Here is a 19,000-nt window from a genome sequence, read left to right on the forward strand (position 1 = left end):
TTACTGGAATTGTTTATAAAATAATGTCAAATCAACAACCATTTTCACTAAAATTTCCTAACATGGTAACTACTCGCTAGCTAACATTTGCTACATATTAACTACATCTTAATGTAATTACCAAAAGCGACACCTGCCTGACATGCCTTTTATTCAACATTTTTGAACAAATTGAGATTTTGGTGGCAAACGATCAGGAATTCGATGCTGATCACGAATTAGTATTCGATGTGCCCTGGGACATGGCTATAAATGGCTATACGGTTTCTACATTGGTGCATTGGTCAAGAGGGTAAGTCCATAATGCGTCTTAAAATATATTGGAAAATACTATGAAAAGTATAAAACTTACGAGGTGTGTGATCTAGACATGGTGGCAAGAAAATAAGAAAATCCGATAATGTATACGGTCTGACCCTCATTTTACTGATTGTATATTCTTCTTGTAGATCCTAGCCATCTATCCCCTGAATTTAAGAAACACCACGATTTCTTTCACCTGAACTGCGCTAAAATTTGTCAATTTAGTGTTTTTCGGTGGAATATTAATATACCCTTGGTTTACAATGTGTTAATATTTCTCCTTCAAGGATTGGAAACCATATTCCTCGGGACATGAGTCTGGCCCATACAAATTGAATGTTGCCAACGGTAAAAATATCAATACCTTCTAATATATGTATATTTATTCCCCAAATCCATGCGACCTTCACACACAGCGTATTCTTTCCAGCCATAAATTAAATAAAATATTGATTTAATGTAGAACGATATTCAACAGCTTCAAGGTAACTCGTGCTCTGATTTCGAACGAATCTTCATCCCCGTGGCACCAGCCTCTGGTGCACCATGAAGGCAATCGGTATGGCAATAATGCCCAGAAGGATTAAGATTACTTCAGCGACATCCAGCATTGTGCAAATTTAAGTATTTTACGTTCAAGAAAATATATGTTGAACAATGTAATGTCGATGCAACAAGTATCGATAGGCAATACCATTAGTGTCAGTGGTGCCAACTATGCAGAGTAGACGTTCTCTGTAAAACGATCGTGGGGAGAAACACTAATATAAGTTATTAAAATTAAATTATTAATTTTGCGGTAAAATCTGACTACAGATATTGAGCAGCCAGAACGTGGATTTGTATCAAGATTGTACCATAAATACGTATATGCCAATTCAGCATTTGAGCATTGAGAGGGATCAACGGCTCAAAAGGGTCAACGAATATACATACATAGGTAGAAATCCAGTTGATAAAGTGGAAAGAAAGTGGATGATCATATGGACATGGCATCACATTAACGGAGAAGAGAAGTCAATTCCGTATACGGATATGCTTTATTCCTGAGATTTATTTCGGGATTTATTTTCAAGACTTTGTCAGGAATAAAAGCATGGTTTTGGTACGGACTGAAACGCCGTCCTACCAGTATTATCTTTGTGATACCTAATTCCTAACTGAATCCCGGACGATCCAGTGGTTCATATTATAGTACATGAAGCCCCATCTCTATTTCCATCGCCTTGGCAACGACCAAATACCCTTAAGGCAGGCCAGCTTTACAGCTCCAATTAGATGATGATGGTGCTGGACTGCGATGCGTCCCAAGGACGAAGGAAATAAAATGTCTTATAGACTGCTAATACTGCTACTTTGTGTCGTGTATTTAGTGCATTATTTAGTGGACTAACTAGACTAAGATAGAAGCTAGGCTTGGGCATTAGGTGTGCGGCTTGAACTGCGGATTGTGGGAGCGGGCCATCTTGGCGGTGAGCCACTCCTCCGCATGTCGCTGCTTGATGTGCACGTACATGTTGGACCGAGAGCGGCACTCCTTAGGGCAGTGCGGACAGTTGTACAGCTGGAGGCCCGTGTGGATGGCCAGATGCTCGTCCAAGTTGCGCTGCTGCTTGAAGGTCTTTTCGCAGTACGTGCACTGGAAGCTGGTCGTCAGCTTGTGGGCATACTTGATGTGAGCGCGTAGCGCTGTTCTCGAGTTACACGTCTTCGAGCAATGGGGACAGGCCGTGTTGGTGCTGTCGTGGGTGAAGCGGTGCAGCCGCAGACTGTGCTCGTTCTTCAGCCAAACACCGCAGACGGGGCATTGCATGGCAGGTGCAACTACGCCCTGATGCTCGCGCAGATGCCGCTCGAATGAAGGCTTGAACTTGAACTTTTTGCCGCAGATGTCGCACACATGTCGGTGCAGGTCCTCGTGTATGGACTGGATGTGCCGGCGCAGCCGATGGACATTGGCAAAGCTGTGCGACACCAAAGCGAAAGAGAAGGACACAACGGGGGTTAGAATGCGTGATGCTCCCTATCTCACTCTCAGTCTCACTCCCGAGAGTCTGTCTGTCTCGAGCATACTTTTTATGGCATATGTGGCAGATGTGCTCCAGCGTCGCCGTGTCGTGCTTCGCGAGATGGTTGGCCAGGCGTCGCTCACTGCTGAAGGTGCGCTCGCACTTGGAGCAGGGGAACTGCAGCACCTTGTCGAGTTTCTCCACCTTGTTGTGCACCGTCTCGATGTGGGTGGCCAGATAGTCCTGCGAATTGAGAGTCTTCTGGCAGATGGAGCAGCTGTTGGGCAGCACCCAAAAAGAGACATGGGAGGAGCTACACCAACAATACGCACACGCCCCGCGGGCTTTACTCACGTGAAGAGCTTGGGATTGACGTGCTTGCGTATGTGGTCCATCAGCTTGGAAGCGCGTGTGAAGACCTTATTGCAGCACTTAATGTAGAACTCGCGCTGGTGGGCCTCCAGGAAGTGCACCTTCAGCTCGGACAGATACTTGCCGCTGAACTCGCACAGGTCGCAGTCGGCGTTCATGTAGCTGGCAATGACTTCCTCGTACCGCTTAGCCAGCTGGGCCCGCGAGCAGCCCTTGGGCTTGCGCTCGAGCGCTGCCTGCAGCTCGCTCTCCTGCACTTCCGTGGGTATGCGCTGGCCAGGCGCCTTTCTGCGACGCCCTTTGCTGCCCTCGCTATCACCCCGCCCAAGGAGATAATTCAGCTCCTGAGCTCCGAGTGAGCAGGTGTCTTCCCGTGTCTTTGTGGTGCGGGTGTGGGACCTGCGCTTTGGCTTCAGCTTGTCCTGCAGCTTGACCAGCGGCTCATCTGCAAAAGGGGAACCGCTTCAAATGCGGGGGATTCAGATGGGTATCCGGTAAGCTTATGGACTTACCATCCGAGGTGTTTTCTTCGGGGACCGGTTCGCATTCGAACTCGCTGTCCGTCGCCTCGATATGAGAAGGATGCCCGTCTTCCTCGGACAAGTAATCAGTCGGCTGAATTTTGATATCGCCAGGCGGCGCCTGTGGCACCTCGACACTGTCCACATTCACATCTAGAACACTGCCCAGCAGGCTGAGGTTGTGCATATCGAGGGGCTTTTCGTCCATTTCGACTGCCACCAGCGGCAGCTCGTCAATGTTGACGTCCACATCTACCTCGCCCGTCCACTTCATCGCCACACAGTCCACGTCGACGGTGAGGAACTCCTTTTTGAGGGTGCCCTGCTTCTGTTCTACCAGCTGCCAGAAGGTATTGAAATCCTCCAGATGCTCACAGCACTCGGTGCAGACACTCGTCGAGATACTGTCATCGGGCGTGATCTGAAATAGGGCCAGCAGTCAGGAAAATATGGTTTCACTCGCCGCCCACTTGCCTCCAACTGCAGGAATTTGGCAATCATCTTGACCAGAGTCGTCTCCGCCAACGTCTCGTTCGTTTCGAACAGGAATACGGCATTGCTGGGATTTATGGTGCGCAGGCATAGTCTGCAAATCATCTTTGCTGGGAAAATACAACAAGTTAAATGCACTTTTTTGCTGCTGCTGCTGCTGTAAACAACATAATTAGCGATGTAATTTGAAATTAGAGATGGGTGGACTTTCAACTATAATTGTGGGTGGGCAGCCCAGTAATAGTGGTCCGGCAACGCTAGTTCATATCATTTTCCATTTTGTAGATGCAATGCATTCCCAACAATTTAATTAATCAAGCAAAATCATACATTAAATGTTAACAACTCAGGGAATTCACGTAGCTAGATGAAAAATGTTCACCGTGCAGATCGATAGCTATGACTGTGCGCAATCGATAGTTCATGCAGCAGTCATTTATGGTATGGCAACGCCCGCCGCAAAATGGCAAAAAAATAATACATACGATTTAAAACTAATGGACAATTACGTATTACGTGAAAAGAACGCAACATAAATAATCAAAGTTTAATTGAAACGCAGCCTAGTGCAATCAGGCGCCAATTAATAGAGCGTGCGTGCGTGTGTGCTGAAACACCAATAAATAAGCATAAGAAAAGTGATTCAAACGAGTATCCCGAACACTTTGGGCCTCCTCTGATCCGATACCATTTTCCCCATCCATACACTTGCAAAAAAGCGACAGCGACCCATTGCCGAACAGAAGGGGGAGCAAAAGAGCGAAAGAGAGAGTGAGTGCGCTGACAAAGCCAGTCCACAGCCAGCGCAACACAGCGAACGTGCGACGAAGAGGGACATATCGAAACGAAGCCGAGAAGAAACACAAATTTGACTAAACCAAATCCAAATAGAATCGAACATTTGTCAACGCTAGCCGCCTGGCGCGTTTTGTGCATTAAACAAAGGCGTTCAGCGAAACGTGTTTGCACTGCAAAGCATTTCGTTTCGTTGTTTTCATTTTTTTTTGTGCAACCAACACGGCTGGGGCTGAGTAAGCGCCAGAAAGAGTGCAAAAAAAGGAGCCAAGGAGCAACGAACTGTGTTTGCAGTGTGTGCGCTGCGTGTAAAAGGGTAAGCTCTATGTGCCAACTGCCTCGTTCTCTCATACTCGCGTACGCGTATGCGTTTTATTGCTGCTGTCAATTTTCGCACGGGCTGAAAACCCTGAAAATATGGTTGTCAGCTCGTCGGCGAAATTCTTTGGAGTCCATCCTCCTCTCATGTTTTCGGTCAAATACGCATTAAAGGTGTGGGAAAAACAAATATGTGCAGACGTTTTATTGAATATATTATGCGACAAAGCAGCAATATTCTCCTGTTATCTCGCTCTCTCCCACAGGGTTATCCGCCGTTGCAGTAGTCGGCGGTGCCGCAGGTTTACGCCGTATTGATTCTCTTGAACATGCTGTGTATGACACTTGAGTAATTTGTGAGCAATTTGCAAACTAAATTAAGGTGCGTCAGAAGCGTTACTATCAAATAATTTATTAATTTGCCAGGTGTAGAGTTGCACGCCACTCACATTATATGAGGCTGTCAATCTGGTTCGATTTTCTGAGGCGGTGTGGCAACGCTGACCACACGCACGCAATACATGCGAAATGTGTAGCTGTGTGAAACTGAAGAGGAAGAAGCACACGGAAGAAGAAGCAGCGGCAAACTTCATGTTGGATGGTGGAAAGCAAACTGAAACATTTTAAACAAAAGTAAATTAGGGAGCTTGATAAATACGTAATAAATATTGGCTTAATTGTCTGCAAAAGTAAAAAATTAAGGGAGAACAAACACTTTTTCTGCATTTAATTTCTACTTTCCAACCCTCCCTCTTTCGGTCTAACAAACCAAACGCCAAGTGCTGTGTCTGTGTAAGTGCCGTATTTATACGGTACTTTTTAGAATGAGTTTTAAAACTTTTTTTTCCTGATCGTTTGCGTAGGAAAGTGTAACTAAAATATCCAAGTGAAAAATAAAACAAAAAAGAACCGCATACAGCGATTAAATAATAACTAACAAAGCCATCCTCAGCGTCGTACTCGTCTCACTCTATCGCTGCGTTTTTGTGTACGTGTATGTGAACGCGTGTGTTAGTGTGTGTGTGTGTTTTGTGTGCGCGCGTGTATTAGTGTGTCCGCTTATGAATGGTTGTTGTTATTACAAAAAGGAAAAAGAATTGTTGCCAAGCATTTTATTGTTTCGTATGCACATATGTACACCCCCCCCGCCTGTTCCCGCCGGGCCACGCCGCACAAAAGAAACCAAACTAAAAATTGCTTACACTACAAATGTTTGCCACTTTTTATATTTGCCTATTGTTGGCTTTGGAGAGAACTTGTATTGCTGTTGTTGTATTTGTTGTCAGCCATTGTTCGCTCGTTCCCCGCACCCCCACTCCTCTAGCCACCAATTATTACAAGACGCCACCGCAAATACTTCTTTCCAATGCGTTGCCGCTTCGGCTCAGTGTGCTGCTGTGCTGTGTTCTGGCTGTGTGTGCGTTTGTGTGGGTAGCAATCAAAGAGAGCACTGCATACAGCCGTCCCGCTCTGCCTGCCGCCATGCCTTCGGCAGACTCGTTTGCTTGTTCTTTTAATGGAACTGGCGCTAGCCTGCTCACACCAAACATTAGTTGGTTTGAAGAGGTGCGAGAGGGTGGCATCTCGGCATCAGTGAATGCAATGCATTGCCTGAGAGTGTTGGGGGTGGGTGGGTGTAAAGAGAATGGTTTGTCCACCAAAACAAAAGCAACAATGGAAAAATTGCAGTAAACAAATTGTGGCCTAACACTCTCCCTTTTTCGTTCTCCCTCTCTCTCTCTGTCTGTCTCTTGCAGCTCACCAGAAAGACTGAAGCAAGAAGATTGCCCAATCAACGATCCCCAAAGGTAAGACAGAAAGGGAGATATACATATATATTGAGAGAGAGAACGAGAGTGCGAGCACAAGCACAAGCAACAACAACGACAAAGGAGAGCGATAAATCCACATCAACATCCACATTGAGATCCAAATCCAGCGCATTGAGAGAGCGAGGAACGCGGCGGCGGCGTCAAGGAAGCTAACGCTAATGAGGATCTATTGGCAGCATGAGTACACTGGGGGGAAGTAGGGGAGAGCGAAATGCCAAGCCCAAATTCACAGCGTTGGATATAAATCGCATGTACAAGAATAGTCGTGTAAGTACAAATCATATACATATCGATATGCATAAATGTCCCTCTATAGTCCCCATATATGTATATACATACATACATATATATATTTACTGTTTGCTGATTCCTTGACTTCCTCTCCCTCCGCCTTGCGCAGGGTGAATCAAGTGAACCATCAGCACAGAAGAATCAAGTGCCTCGTAAACATGGTATGCAAATCTTGGGAAAAGTGCCGTCCGCTAGGCGACCACCAGCCAATCTGCCATCCCTGAAGGCCGAGACCAACACCAGCAGCAGCAACAATAATTTCCTAGTCTCAGTCGAAGGTGAGTTGAGCGACAGCAGCAGCAGCAGAAGCAGCATCAACAGAAGAGTACTCTCTATATATCCTATATGTATATCCCCTCTTAAATAACAGCAGGATCAGGCTCAGCAGGAGGATCTAATAATAGCCACAACAACACCACTGCCCACAGCGGAGGAGGAGGAGCAGGCGCTGCCGGTAACGGCGGTGGAGGAGCAACAGGAGGCGGTGGAGCCTCAACAACACCTGGCGTAGGAGGAGGTTCACAGCAACTGCAGCAGCAACAGCAGCAGCATCACCACCACCACAACAACAACGTCTCAACGAGCAACGCCGGCAATAAATTCGGCAGCAGCAATAGTAGCACTAGCAACAGCAACAATAACGTCTCCTCCGGGGGCGGCAACAACAGTGCCTCCTCTGGACATAGCCACACTCACAGCGGCGGCGGCGGTGGCGGTGGCCCCGCTAATAGCAACAAAAACTACAAGCTCATCAATAACTCGGCAGGCGGACCGGGGGGCAGCGGAGGAGGAGGATCAGCAGCCGGCGGTGGCCATTCGCTCAACTCACCCAAGTCATGGTCTGCCATAACCACAGGACACGAGAGGGGCCAGCACTTTGGTCGCCAGCCCCAGCATCATTCGCAGCAGCAGCAGCAGGTGGTGCCCCACTACCAGAGTCCGCAATTCCAATACGAGTTCCCCACACTGGACGGCACAGTTGGCAGCGGCGGAAGCGGTGGCGGCGGATCGAGCGGTGCCGGTTCCGGATTGGGGGGAGCGCAGTCGGGCAAGGGACACTACCAGAACCAGGCGCATCACTCGAGCTCAATCCAGCAGAACCATCATCACTCGCATCACTCTCACCATCATCAGCAGCAGCACCAGCACCAGCACCAGCACCAGCAGCAGCATCAACAGTCGTCGCACCATCGGGACTACCACCAGGGCCAGGGACAGGGACGTCAGTATGGCGGGGGATCTCACCACTCGCATCGCGACTACAGAGATGGCAACGACGACGTCGGCGGTGGCGCTGGTGGCATGGATCTGGGCGAGATGAGCCTGCGACCACAGAACGATACGGCCACCTGGCTGCAGCAGCAGGAGAAGGCGGCCAAGAGTGCTGCGGCTGCCGCAGCGGCGGCGGCGGCCAACTCGGACCTGGCGATGGGCCAACAGGGCCAGGGCCACCATCTGATCGCCGGCAACGGCGGCGGCGGTACACCTGGCGGCGGGGGTGGCGGCGGCGGATCAGGGAACGGAGGAGCCGTTCCCCTGCCCATACTTTCACTTATGCCCTCGTTCATGCGCAGCGGTGCCCCAATGCCCACATCGGCGGTGGTTGCCGGCGGCCTGGGCATGGGTGTCGGCGGATCCATGGCCACCACGGTGGCCTCCATTCTTGCGGGCGGCTCCGAATCGGGTCTGCCCACCCACTACCAGAACGGCATCCTTGGGGGACGGGCCGCTTCCCCGGCCGTTGGCGGTTTTCGTGCCGCCAGCGCTATACCGAAGCGTCCTGCGGCCTCTGCCTCGCCCCCACAGGGCATGGGCACTGCGACGCCACCCCAACAGCAGCAGGCGCAGCAGCAGGCGAACGGTGGCGGACGCAAGGAGAAGGACTATGTGGTGGAGCCGGAAGTGGCCCAAATGCAGCGCCCCATTATCCGCGAGGAGGATCTGGAGCGCTTGAATGCGATAGCCAAGGACGACAGCTGGACAAAGCAGGATGATATTGATTATACCAAGAAGTTGACATTCTCGGACGACGAATCCCCCCCAGAGGATCATCTCCATGGCGGCGGCTCTGGCAAACAGCAGCAGCACCAGCAGCAGGGCCATTCCCAGACGCAAGCCTCCACAGCTGCCTCCTCAGTATTGGCTGGCAAGATGGCACCCTCCTCCGTATCCAGCTGGCAGCGTGGCAAGGATAGCAGCGAGCGCGAGTCCCTTCCAGAAGGGTGCATGGACCAGCAGCAGCAGCAGCAGCAACAATCGCAGCAGCAGCAGCAAGACATGCGCCAACAGAACGGACATCGTGGCAGTTCTGGTAATGTTGGGGCACCAGTGGCCGGTGGCATTGCCCTGGACGCCAGTGTCTATGAGCGAGTAAAGCAGCGCAAGGAAGAGGAGGAGCGTCGCGAAATGGAGCGGAAACAGGCGGCGGCCAAAAAGCTGCAGGAGCTCGAAATGAAAATGAACAGCAAGAAGGCAGCAGCGGCGGCTCTGGCCGGCGAGGGACCCGCCTCGTCCTCGGGCTCTGTCTCCTCGAATGAAGCGCAATCCCTTTCCGCACCGCTGGGCAATGTCAGTGAGGATGAGGGCGGAGGCCAGCATCGTCGCCCACGCGGCAGCATCTCCAGCCTGGGCAGCGGTGTGAGTCCCGTGACAACTGGCGGTGGCGGCGGCGGCGTGTCAGGTTCTGGCTCGCCAGCTGGCGGTGAATACGGCCAGAAGGGCGTGTTCCTTACCCACTTTCAATCGAATTTACCACCACGTTTCCAGCGCCAGCAGCAACAACAACAGCAGGCCCAGCAGCAGCAGCAGCAGCCACGCTTGGAGAAGAGCGCCTCGGCCAGCAGTGCTTTCGATAGCAATTCGCGCTACCTGCAGAAGGGTGGCGTGGGATCGGCCAGCGGAGGAGGAGCGGCCGCTGGTACCGTGGCAAGCGGTGGAGGGGGACGTGGGGGCTACGCTCAACGCGGTGCCTCCGGTGGAGGAGGAGGAGGAGCCGCTGGTGGGGGCTACGGACGCAATCGTCACGACAGCTCCAGTGCCCGAGAGGAGCAGGATGCACTGACCATCGAGCAGCAGCAGCAGCGGTTCACCCGGGGACAGCAGGAGTACAGGAGTCAGGTGCAGTCATTGCCGCGGAGCATTTCGGAGAATTCGCATCGCAAAACCAGCGTCTCGTCGTCGACCGGCGGCGAGGAGTGCGCCATCCTGAGCCTGGGCTCGTGCTCCTCCTGGGCCGAGCAGACCGATGCCGAGCAGAAGGTGCACCACAGGCATCGCGACGAGAGCTTCTCCTCCACCCACAGCCACGACTCGTCCGTGCAGATTAAGATCCTGCAGCGTCCGGCCCGTCAGCCCAGCCTCAGCGAAGAGGCCATGGCCCCTGGTGCCGTTGGCGGCCAGCAGCAGAAGCAACTGCTGCCTGCCTCTCCATCGCTGCACAAGCCCGCACCTGCAGAGATCATGCCCACGCAGATCCTGCGCCGCAGCGTGGAGCCGCTGGACAAGTCCGATGACAAGTCAGAGGAGAAGCCCGATGGCGATGGCGACAAGGCCAAGTATCAGCAGCAGCAGGCGGCGTCTGGCAGCAAGCAGCAGCAAGATGAGGACAAGGCGCATCCCAGCGCCGCCGCCGGCAAGCGCCCCAGTGCCAGAGGAGGAGGAGGTGGCGGCGGATCTGTTGGAGGTCGAGGCGGCGGTACACGCAGCTATGCGGCCAGCGCTGGAGGAGGCGGAGCACAAGCAGCATCGGTCGGAAGTGGCAGCTATCGTGGCGGAAATAGGAGCGGCAGCGACTGGGGCAGCCGCAGCAGCGGTGCAGCTGGCAGACGCTACTACGGCAGCGGCGGCGAGCAATCGGAGCACTCGGAGGATGTGGATGAAGACTGCTACAGCAGTGGAGGTGGCGGAGGAGGAGGAGGTGGAGGTGGTACTGGCGCAGCACGTCGACGTCCGGAGGATCCAGCGGGACAGCCGTCGGCCAACAAGGCCGGCTTCTCGCCACGGGGAGAGCCCTCACGACGTGGACGCGGTGGACTTAGCAGCGGTGGTGGTGCCGTCTCAGCGCCTGGGTATCGCCGTCCGGTAGCCGCAGGATCCGGCACCGGATCGGCCGGCAATGCCGGAGGTGCTGGGCGCGCGTACGGACGACTCGGCTACGAGGAGTACGGCAAGCGCAGCTCAGATTCGGAGGCGGATCTGGCGGACAAGAGCAAGCACATGGCCAAGGACGAGAAGGAGGCCTGCGGAGCCGTAGGCGAGGAGAAGGACTGCAAGACTGCCACTTCAGCCCCCAGCCACAGTCACAGCCACAGCCAGCACACTGCCCTGGTCAAGGAGGAGGCGCAAAAGGATTCGCCAGCGCGCATACCTCCCGGACTGGCTGCCACCGCGGCAGGAGGAGCGCCCACGGCCCTGACCAGCGGCGTCGCGACAGGCGGCGTCCCCTCATCGCTGGGCTGCTCAGCCGATCTGCTCGAAAAGAAAAAGGCCGGCGGCGACCCCTCATCCGTCTCTGTCATCGGCGGTCCGTGCGGCAGCAGCGAGAAGGTCATCAAGCTGGCAGCCATCGGCGAGAAATCGCCACTGGTGGCCGTCAGCCTGGGAGTGGGTCCCGGTTCTGCTCCGGGTACAGTGCCCGGTGGCCAGGGAGCTACGCTCCTGATCGACGGTGCCCCCGTCAACACGATCATCTTTGAGAACTCAACGTACAAGCAGCAGCAGGTGCAGCAGCAGCAGGTGCAGCAGCAGCAGGTGCAGCAGCAGCAGCAGCAGGCGGTTGCAGCGGCTGTGGTCATTAAGCCCAACAGCCAGCTCTCGGGAGACTCCACGGTGGACAGCCTTTCCAGTGCCTTGTCCCAGATGAGCTTCGGCGGCAAGTCCGCCACGGGAGCCGGCGAGGAGGCGCAGGACATGAAGCTAGGCTTCACCTTCGGAGATGATCCCTCGCCCCTTAAGGTGGATACCATGGACAAGGCCTCCGCCAGCCAGCAGCATCAGCACCACCAGCAGCAACAACAGCAGCAGGCGGCACAACAGCAGCAGCAGCAGCAGCAGCAAAATAATTCAACGGCCGATCTCAATATGAAGATAGCCAGCGTGAAAAAGGTGTGGGAGTCGGCCACACCGATGTCGGACGGGCCATCGCCCTCGCAGGTGCAGGTGCAACAGCAACAGCAGGCCCTGCCCTTAGGCCAGCAGCAGCAGCAGGCCATGGCCCAGCAGCAGCAACAGCAGCAGCAGCAGTCGCTCGTCCAGCAACAGCCGCTACAGGTCCAGCAGCAGCAGCAGGTGCAACAGCAGCAGGTCCAGCAGCAGCAGCAGGTCCAGCAGCAGCAACAGCAGCAGGCGGTGCAGCAGCAACAATCTGTGCTGCAGCCCCAGGGGGGCGACGATGGCAGCAGCCACATGAGTGCCGCCTCGTTTGTGGCCGCGGCGGTGGCTGCCTCCCAGCAGCACCAGCAGCAGATGCCCCATTATGCGGTCTCAGCGGTGCACATGCAGAGCCACCACCACCAGCAGCAGCAGGCCCAGCACCATCAGCACCATGCGCTGTCCTCGCCGGGGCCCGTTCCCGGTGTGCATGGCTATGGGGGTCATGGATCGCCCTTCGATGGCGGCTCCTTGGACCAGCAGTTCCAGCAGGAGGACTATCCCAGTCCCCAGCAACAGCAGCAGCAGCATCAGAAGGCCAAGCAGCAGAAGTACCTGGGCATGTCTCCGCCCCCCAGCCAACAGCAGCAGCACTCCCAGCAGCAACACTCGCAGCATCAGCAGCACCAGCAGCAACAGCAGCAACCGTTCTACCAGGCGTCGCCGCAGTTCGGTGTCGGCGGCATTCCAACGATTCCCAGCCCGCCGGCCGTGGTGTTCAATTCGTCGCAGATGCCACCGCCGCCGCCACCGTCGCAGGGCGGCAATCTGTATGCTCCATTCCATTCGCTCGATCATTCGAGCCGCTCGCCCGCCTATTCGGCGGCAGCGGCCGCACACAGCTTCCCGGGCCACTATGCGGCAGCAGCGGCGGCGGCGGCGGCAGCCGGTGGCCCCTTCAACGTCAATGCGTACGCCATGCAGACGGCCCATGGCGGCAACATGCCCCAGACGGCGGCCACACCCGACATGTACTCCAATCTGTCGTCGCAGTTCCGTCTGGGCGGCGGACCCGGCGGCCCAACGGTCGGCCCCTTCGGTCAGCCCAACTCGCAGCAGCTGAGCAATCCGAACGCCGCGGTGGCCATCATCTCATCTAACAGCAACTCCATGATGTCCTCGGGAGCAGCCAAGCCGCCTCAATCCAGCCAGCAGCCCATCGGGGCCATAGGCTCCAAGTCGGCGGGCAGCGGCGGTGGCCCCGGCCCCTATGCCACCACCCAGCAGTATATGAATCTTTATCCCGGCCCTCCGCCCCAGCATCCGGGCCAGGGCGGACCCCCGCCGGGCGCCCATCAGCTCCAGTCCAACAGCTACTACTCGAATTCGGCGCCAGGCGGTCCCAGTGGCCCCCAGTTCTATGGTGGACCCCCGCCGCAGGGCAACGGAGGTGCGCAGAGCTACGGCCTGGCCACAGCCGCCGGCATGTACGGGGGCCATCAGGGCGGACCACCCGGCTCCAATGGGCCGCCAGGCGGTCCCCAGTCACAGCACACGATGGGCAATTTCAACACGCAGTTCATGAACTCCCCCTTGCTGACGGCCAGTATCAATCAGTACCGAGGAGGACCCACGCCTGGAGCGGCCTACCTGAAGAGCAGCCAGGGACAGGGCCATATGCAGGACTCGGTAAGGACTACAGCTAGCGACGCAGTCAGATGGCGGCGTAGAAAGAGAATCACCTAAATGTGTGCACGTTCATTACAACACTTATCCATCAAATCCGATCCGCACAGTTCAAGCACCAATCAAGAATCTACAATCAAGAAAAATCCTTCATCGAATTATCAGCCAACTATACCAAGTCTGATTGCTCTAGCTTTAATAGTCTCTGGGATCTGTGGATGACACAGAATATTGTTCTTTGCGGTAGGTGGGGCGAAATTTTGAAATGCACTTGTGCAAGTTCAATATCACGGGAGTGTGGATACCAAATTTGGTTGCTCTAGCTCTTATAGTCTCTGAAATCTAGGCGCTCACTTTTTGCGATAGGCAAAGCCGACCATGAAACGTGTGTGTCAGAGAGAGAGAGACAGCGAGAGAAAATCAAATTGTTTTCTTCACTATGGCTATAATAATAATACGATCTGGTGCAGATTCTGCACCCTAAAAGATATAGTATTATTCTTTTTTGGTGTTCTCGTATCTTTAAAATCGTGGATGCCACAGATTTTCGTCCTTTGTGGGGGCGGGGCGAAGTTTTGAAATATACTTATAACAGTGACATATCACGGAAGTCTGGATACACGGAAGTCGTTGCTCTAGCTCTTATAGTCTCTGAGCACTAGGCGCTCATTGGGACGGACAGACAGACATGGCTCAATCGACTCGACTATTGATGCTGATCAAGAATATATATACTTTATGGGGTCGGAAACGCTTCCTTCTGGACGTTACACACATCCATATTTACCACAAATCTCATTTTGAGTATCGGGTATAAAAAGATATAGTCTTTAATCGCTAATCTATCTGCCTCCTAAATAACCGCCCACCAAACTGTGTCTCTTGTCCTCCCCCTGCAGATGGGCCGACAGTTGAAGAGTCCACTCAGCGCTGACATGAGTCTCGGCCTGGCCAAACAGGTCCAGTCGCAGCCAAGTCCACCGCACCACAAGAACTACGGCGCTGTAAGTGTTGCTTCCTCCACTAACCAGAATGATGCTCACTCTCTCTCTTCCTCTCTTCTCTTCTCTTCATACAGTGGGATCTGCAAAACCAGGTGCTGCAGCAGCAGCAGCAACAGCAGCAACAACAACAGCAGCAGCAGCAGCAACAACAACAACAACAACAACAGCAGCAGCAGCAGCAACAATCTCAGCAGCAACAGCAGCGCCAGCAGCAGGGCGGTAATGGCGGCAACGGACCCAACATGAACGCCCTGGGCGGACGTGGCAGCGGTGCCGTGGGCAGTGGCAGCGGAAACGGTGGCGGTGGCTCTCAGGTGGTTGGCGGCAACGGCAGTGGAGGTGGCAATGGTGGTGGAAACGGTGTTGGCAGCGTTGGACAGAGTAGTGGCAACCAAGGTCGGTACCCCACGCCCATTCAGCGACCCAACAACTATCCGCAACAGCATCCCCAACAGCAGCAGCAACAGCAGCAACAGCAGCAGCGGGATCAGGCGGCAGCAGCAGCGCAGCGCGCCCAAAACATGCGGCAGGTGACCGGCGGCAATGGAGGAGTGGCAGCGCCAACCAGTGCCGGTGGCAATGGCAATGCCCCAGTTGGACCGCCGGGCGGTAACGGCGGTGGCGGTGGCAATGGGGGACCAGGAGGAGCGGTGGGCGGCGGCTCAACCGGCTCCGCGGTCGGCTCGGCGGCGGCGCAGCTGAGCAAACCCTATTATGCCAACAATGCGGCCGGCTCCGGCGGTGGGGCCAATCGCGGGGAGTGGCACGCCAACTGAGTGGGGCAGAATCCTTCGCCCACGCCCACGATCATGCCCACGACCACACTCAATACCACTCCAGCGGACCCCAGCCACAGCCACAATCACAGTCCCCCACCTACAATAGAAGAAAATACACACACACAAACGTGCATACAGGCATAGAGGAAACGGGGAATAGTGGAAGGAATGCGCATCGAAGGAGATCAAGAAAAGCAAATCAAGGAAAGGAAAGCAAAGCAAAGTAAAGGAACGATAACGATAACGAATGTAGGAACTGTTGGAAGCGAAAGCAGAGAGGAGAAATATTTACTTATCCATAAAAATAAACGTTAAGCAAAAAGTAAAAGTAAAAGTAAAAGTAAAAAGTGAAGAAGGAGGCAGCAGGCAGAAGCCAGAAAGCTATCGAAATCGAAAGTTAATAACACAAACTAAAAGAGATACTAGCGCAAGCGTAAGAGAAAATGTGAGAGAATAAAGGGAAAGCAGACGCGGGAGCAGAAGCGACGAAGAGCGAGAGCGAGAGACGAGTAGAGACCTAAAAAAGCTAACAAGAGAAACAGAGCTGCCAAGAATAAGACGGTAAAAGTAAACCGCCAGAGAAGAAAGCAATCGAGAGAAAGGAAAACAAAACAAAACAGTACTCGGTAAGAAAACCCTCAGTAAATGAGAAAGGGGAGAAATGCAAACGCAAAGTGAGAGAAAAGCGTTCAAAGGGAAATTTAGCAACAGCGAAGAGGAGACACACAAAACACAAACCCTTAAGAAAATTAGAGCAGGAATAAAGCATAAATGGCGTTTAGCGAGGAGGAGCCATCGGCAGGAGGATCGGCAGCAGATGTTGATTTGATGATTGTTGGCAGGTCCTCAGGGAAGGGAGGCGGAACGATGACGGAAAATGCAAATCAGAGATAGTAAGAGATAGGTACCCCATCCCCATAAGCAGCCCTGCCCCTCTCCGCAACACCGCCACACCGTCACCGCCGCAACAGATGAAAACGGAAGCAGCAGCAACAGGAGAACAGGAGCCCGAAGGAGCAATAGAAAATGGAGAAATCGCAAGAGAATTACTTATTAAACAAAACACACACACATACACACACACACACAAAACGCATACATTACACAGACACACACAAACACACGAACACGAACTCATATAAAAACATACTTACATAAATAGCGGAGTGTATTTTTTGTCAAACAAACTTACATAATATTACTTTTACGTTTATATACTTATTATTTTTTTGTAGTAGAGTCTCTCTCCCGCAACGCCCCGCCCCGCCCCGGCCCACCCGTCAATGCTCTTCCCCCCCAACTAAATCCCCAAGAAAAACAAAAACCAACAAAAAACTGAACATTTGGCACTGCGTATGCTTTAATTTCTTTATACATAAATACATAATACATATACATAAATATTGTTTAATTTTTTTGCAACACACAAAAAATCCACTAATAATTCTAATTTATGTTTATGCTACAATATAATACATTATATATATATATATATACATATATACAAAACGTAACCCGGGGCTCTATCTACTCTATACAAATCACATCTGAAAGAATGAGCGAGGAACGAAGAACGAAGAAAGTGACGAGAAAGCGAGCACGAGATGATACCTACATACACATATAGAGAATATATAGAGAAACGAAGAGAGAGAGAGAGACAAATGAAAAGCAGGCAAGCTTTTAAGTTTGATTAAGCGCAAAAATAAGTTTAAACAAGTAAAAGCAAACAAAATACATTATAGAAATCTGTATGAACAAAAACAAAAACCGAAAACCGATAACAGAAACCAGAAACAATAACAAAACAGCAATAACAGGCATTATATATGTAGCATTATACAGACATATGAGTAATTCCTGATCCCGATCATTATCGTTATACAAGTTCCCCCGCCACCCCGTCAATATGGCAGCACTGCTAAACGAATAACGGTATCCGTATCCCCCGGTATCCCAGGCTTTAAATTGAAAGTGTTCAGCGCAAATCGCACATGGGTGGCAACGCCGCCACCACCCCCTATCGCAGCCAGACCTGCCAGACATCGCCAGTCAGCAATCGGAAAGAACTGTAATCGAAATGAAGAACGAAACGAACGTTTTATGCTCAAGGGCGCAGTCACGTAAATGAGAGAATTAAAAGTAATGTATGCTGTACGAGAGTGACGTAGCGAGAATGAAATTTAAACAATTTATATAAATGTGTAATTCATTATGTAACTGTAACTTAACAAGGATATGATATGATATGATCTATGTATGGGCATTAACGATACACTCACACACACACACACACACACACACACACACACACACACACACACACAAAACACATACGCATGCATATACAAGAATACGAGTATATATATATTATATATAGAAGCAAAAACGGTTCCAATTTTAATGAAAACAGGATCCCCACACACATACACTCATACAAATTCAAACATACTCTTGCTCGTACAACAGTAATTATAACGATTATAATCGCACACATCCCAGGGCGACGACGACGGTGGGAGAGCCGCAGAGATCTCTTGCTCGCACACCCCACATCCTCCACACACCCCCCCCACACGCGCTCTCAGCGAATACTAAGAAGGGTTCGTTGGAGGGAGATGGGAGATCCCTGTGGCCCGCCCCCGCAGTACACAATCCCAATGCGAATATGTAGTAGAAATATAGACAAAAACCAAAACAAAAATCAAGCAGAATAACTGCGACTGCTCTGCGCACTTTGCTACGCTGCTTCTGTGCTGCGCTGCTGCTGTAAAGCGCAAAAGAGAAAACGCAATAGAAAAAAGCAATGGAATATAGCGGTATATTAAATAGTCCACACACACACAAACACACACACAACCAGACTCAGTCACTCACTCCCACGCACCCGAATGTCACCCTCTCACTCACTCAATCACTCACTCACATACGACCCGCCCCCAAAACGGGGAATTTGCAAAGCCAGGCAAATAGTTTAGTTATTAAAATAACACGGAAAACGAGAAGAAACAGAAGCATAAAGAGAACAAAAGAAATGAAGAGGAAAGCGAAACAGTTAGTGGATAACAGGAGAATATAGGAAGATATAGAAAGAAAACCGAAACCGAAGCAAACGCTTGCTATTATACAATACATGTAAAAGGTAATTACATAGCATATACAATTGATAAATGATATAAACACTAATTTATACCTACAACATATATTTTAAATGCATCAAGAAACCCGTTAGGGCTGATTAACATACAGCTAAACGGTCGAAGGACACGTCAGTCAGGCGAGGAATAGGCCCGGCCAGCAGGCAGATAGGAGAAAAAAGAAGAGTACAGTACATGAAATATTTATACGAAATATATGTAAACCATTTTTACATTCAATTCATTCAAATTAATTTTTAGCAATACTGAAATTTCGATAAAAAAAAAAGAAAACAAACCTGGGGCCCGCCCCAGATCCCCCTTACCCCCCGTGACCTCTCCAACCAATGAACGAGAGGGATCTTTCAATTTC

General features: G+C 51.9%; 2 protein-coding genes and 1 long non-coding RNA gene across 5 annotated transcripts; 2 read left to right on the top strand and 1 right to left on the bottom strand.

Annotated features, from left to right (window-relative positions):
• The first annotated feature begins 302 nt into the window (after window positions 1-302).
• Window positions 303-932, top strand: LOC117188597. Its single transcript, XR_004472690.1, has 2 exons — window positions 303-651; window positions 720-932. It is a non-coding gene; the product is annotated as an uncharacterized LOC117188597 (long non-coding RNA).
• A 714-nt stretch (window positions 933-1,646) lies between these two features.
• On the bottom strand, window positions 1,647-4,056 carry LOC108157017 (transcription factor grauzone). Its single transcript, XM_017288827.2, has 5 exons — window positions 3,680-4,056; window positions 3,197-3,626; window positions 2,667-3,129; window positions 2,377-2,589; window positions 1,647-2,267 (listed from the first exon to the last, which is right to left on the bottom strand). Exons 1-5 carry the CDS (start codon window positions 3,800-3,802, stop codon window positions 1,727-1,729), a joined length of 1,770 nt encoding a protein of 589 aa, XP_017144316.1. The 5' UTR covers window positions 3,803-4,056; the 3' UTR covers window positions 1,647-1,726.
• Window positions 4,057-4,143: 87 nt separating this feature from the next.
• Window positions 4,144-16,887, top strand: LOC108157033 (neurogenic protein mastermind). Of its 3 annotated transcripts, none has more exons than XM_033392562.1 (6): window positions 4,144-4,808; window positions 6,568-6,909; window positions 7,043-7,211; window positions 7,304-13,710; window positions 14,607-14,711; window positions 14,786-16,887. In XM_033392562.1, the coding sequence occupies exons 2-6, from the start codon at window positions 6,820-6,822 to the stop codon at window positions 15,485-15,487; spliced, it is 7,473 nt and encodes a 2,490-aa protein (XP_033248453.1). In that variant the 5' UTR covers window positions 4,144-4,808; window positions 6,568-6,819; the 3' UTR covers window positions 15,488-16,887. The 3 variants fall into 3 exon arrangements, with proteins under 3 accessions (XP_033248453.1, XP_033248460.1, XP_033248456.1); XM_033392569.1 differs by having other exon boundaries at window positions 7,307-13,710; XM_033392565.1 differs by lacking the exon at window positions 4,144-4,808 and adding an exon at window positions 5,357-5,443.
• Window positions 16,888-19,000: the final 2,113 nt, after the last annotated feature.

The sequence above is a fragment of the Drosophila miranda genome, chromosome XL (genome assembly GCF_003369915.1).
Source record: "Drosophila miranda strain MSH22 chromosome XL, D.miranda_PacBio2.1, whole genome shotgun sequence".
Classification (NCBI taxonomy): Eukaryota; Metazoa; Arthropoda; class Insecta; order Diptera; family Drosophilidae; genus Drosophila; species Drosophila miranda.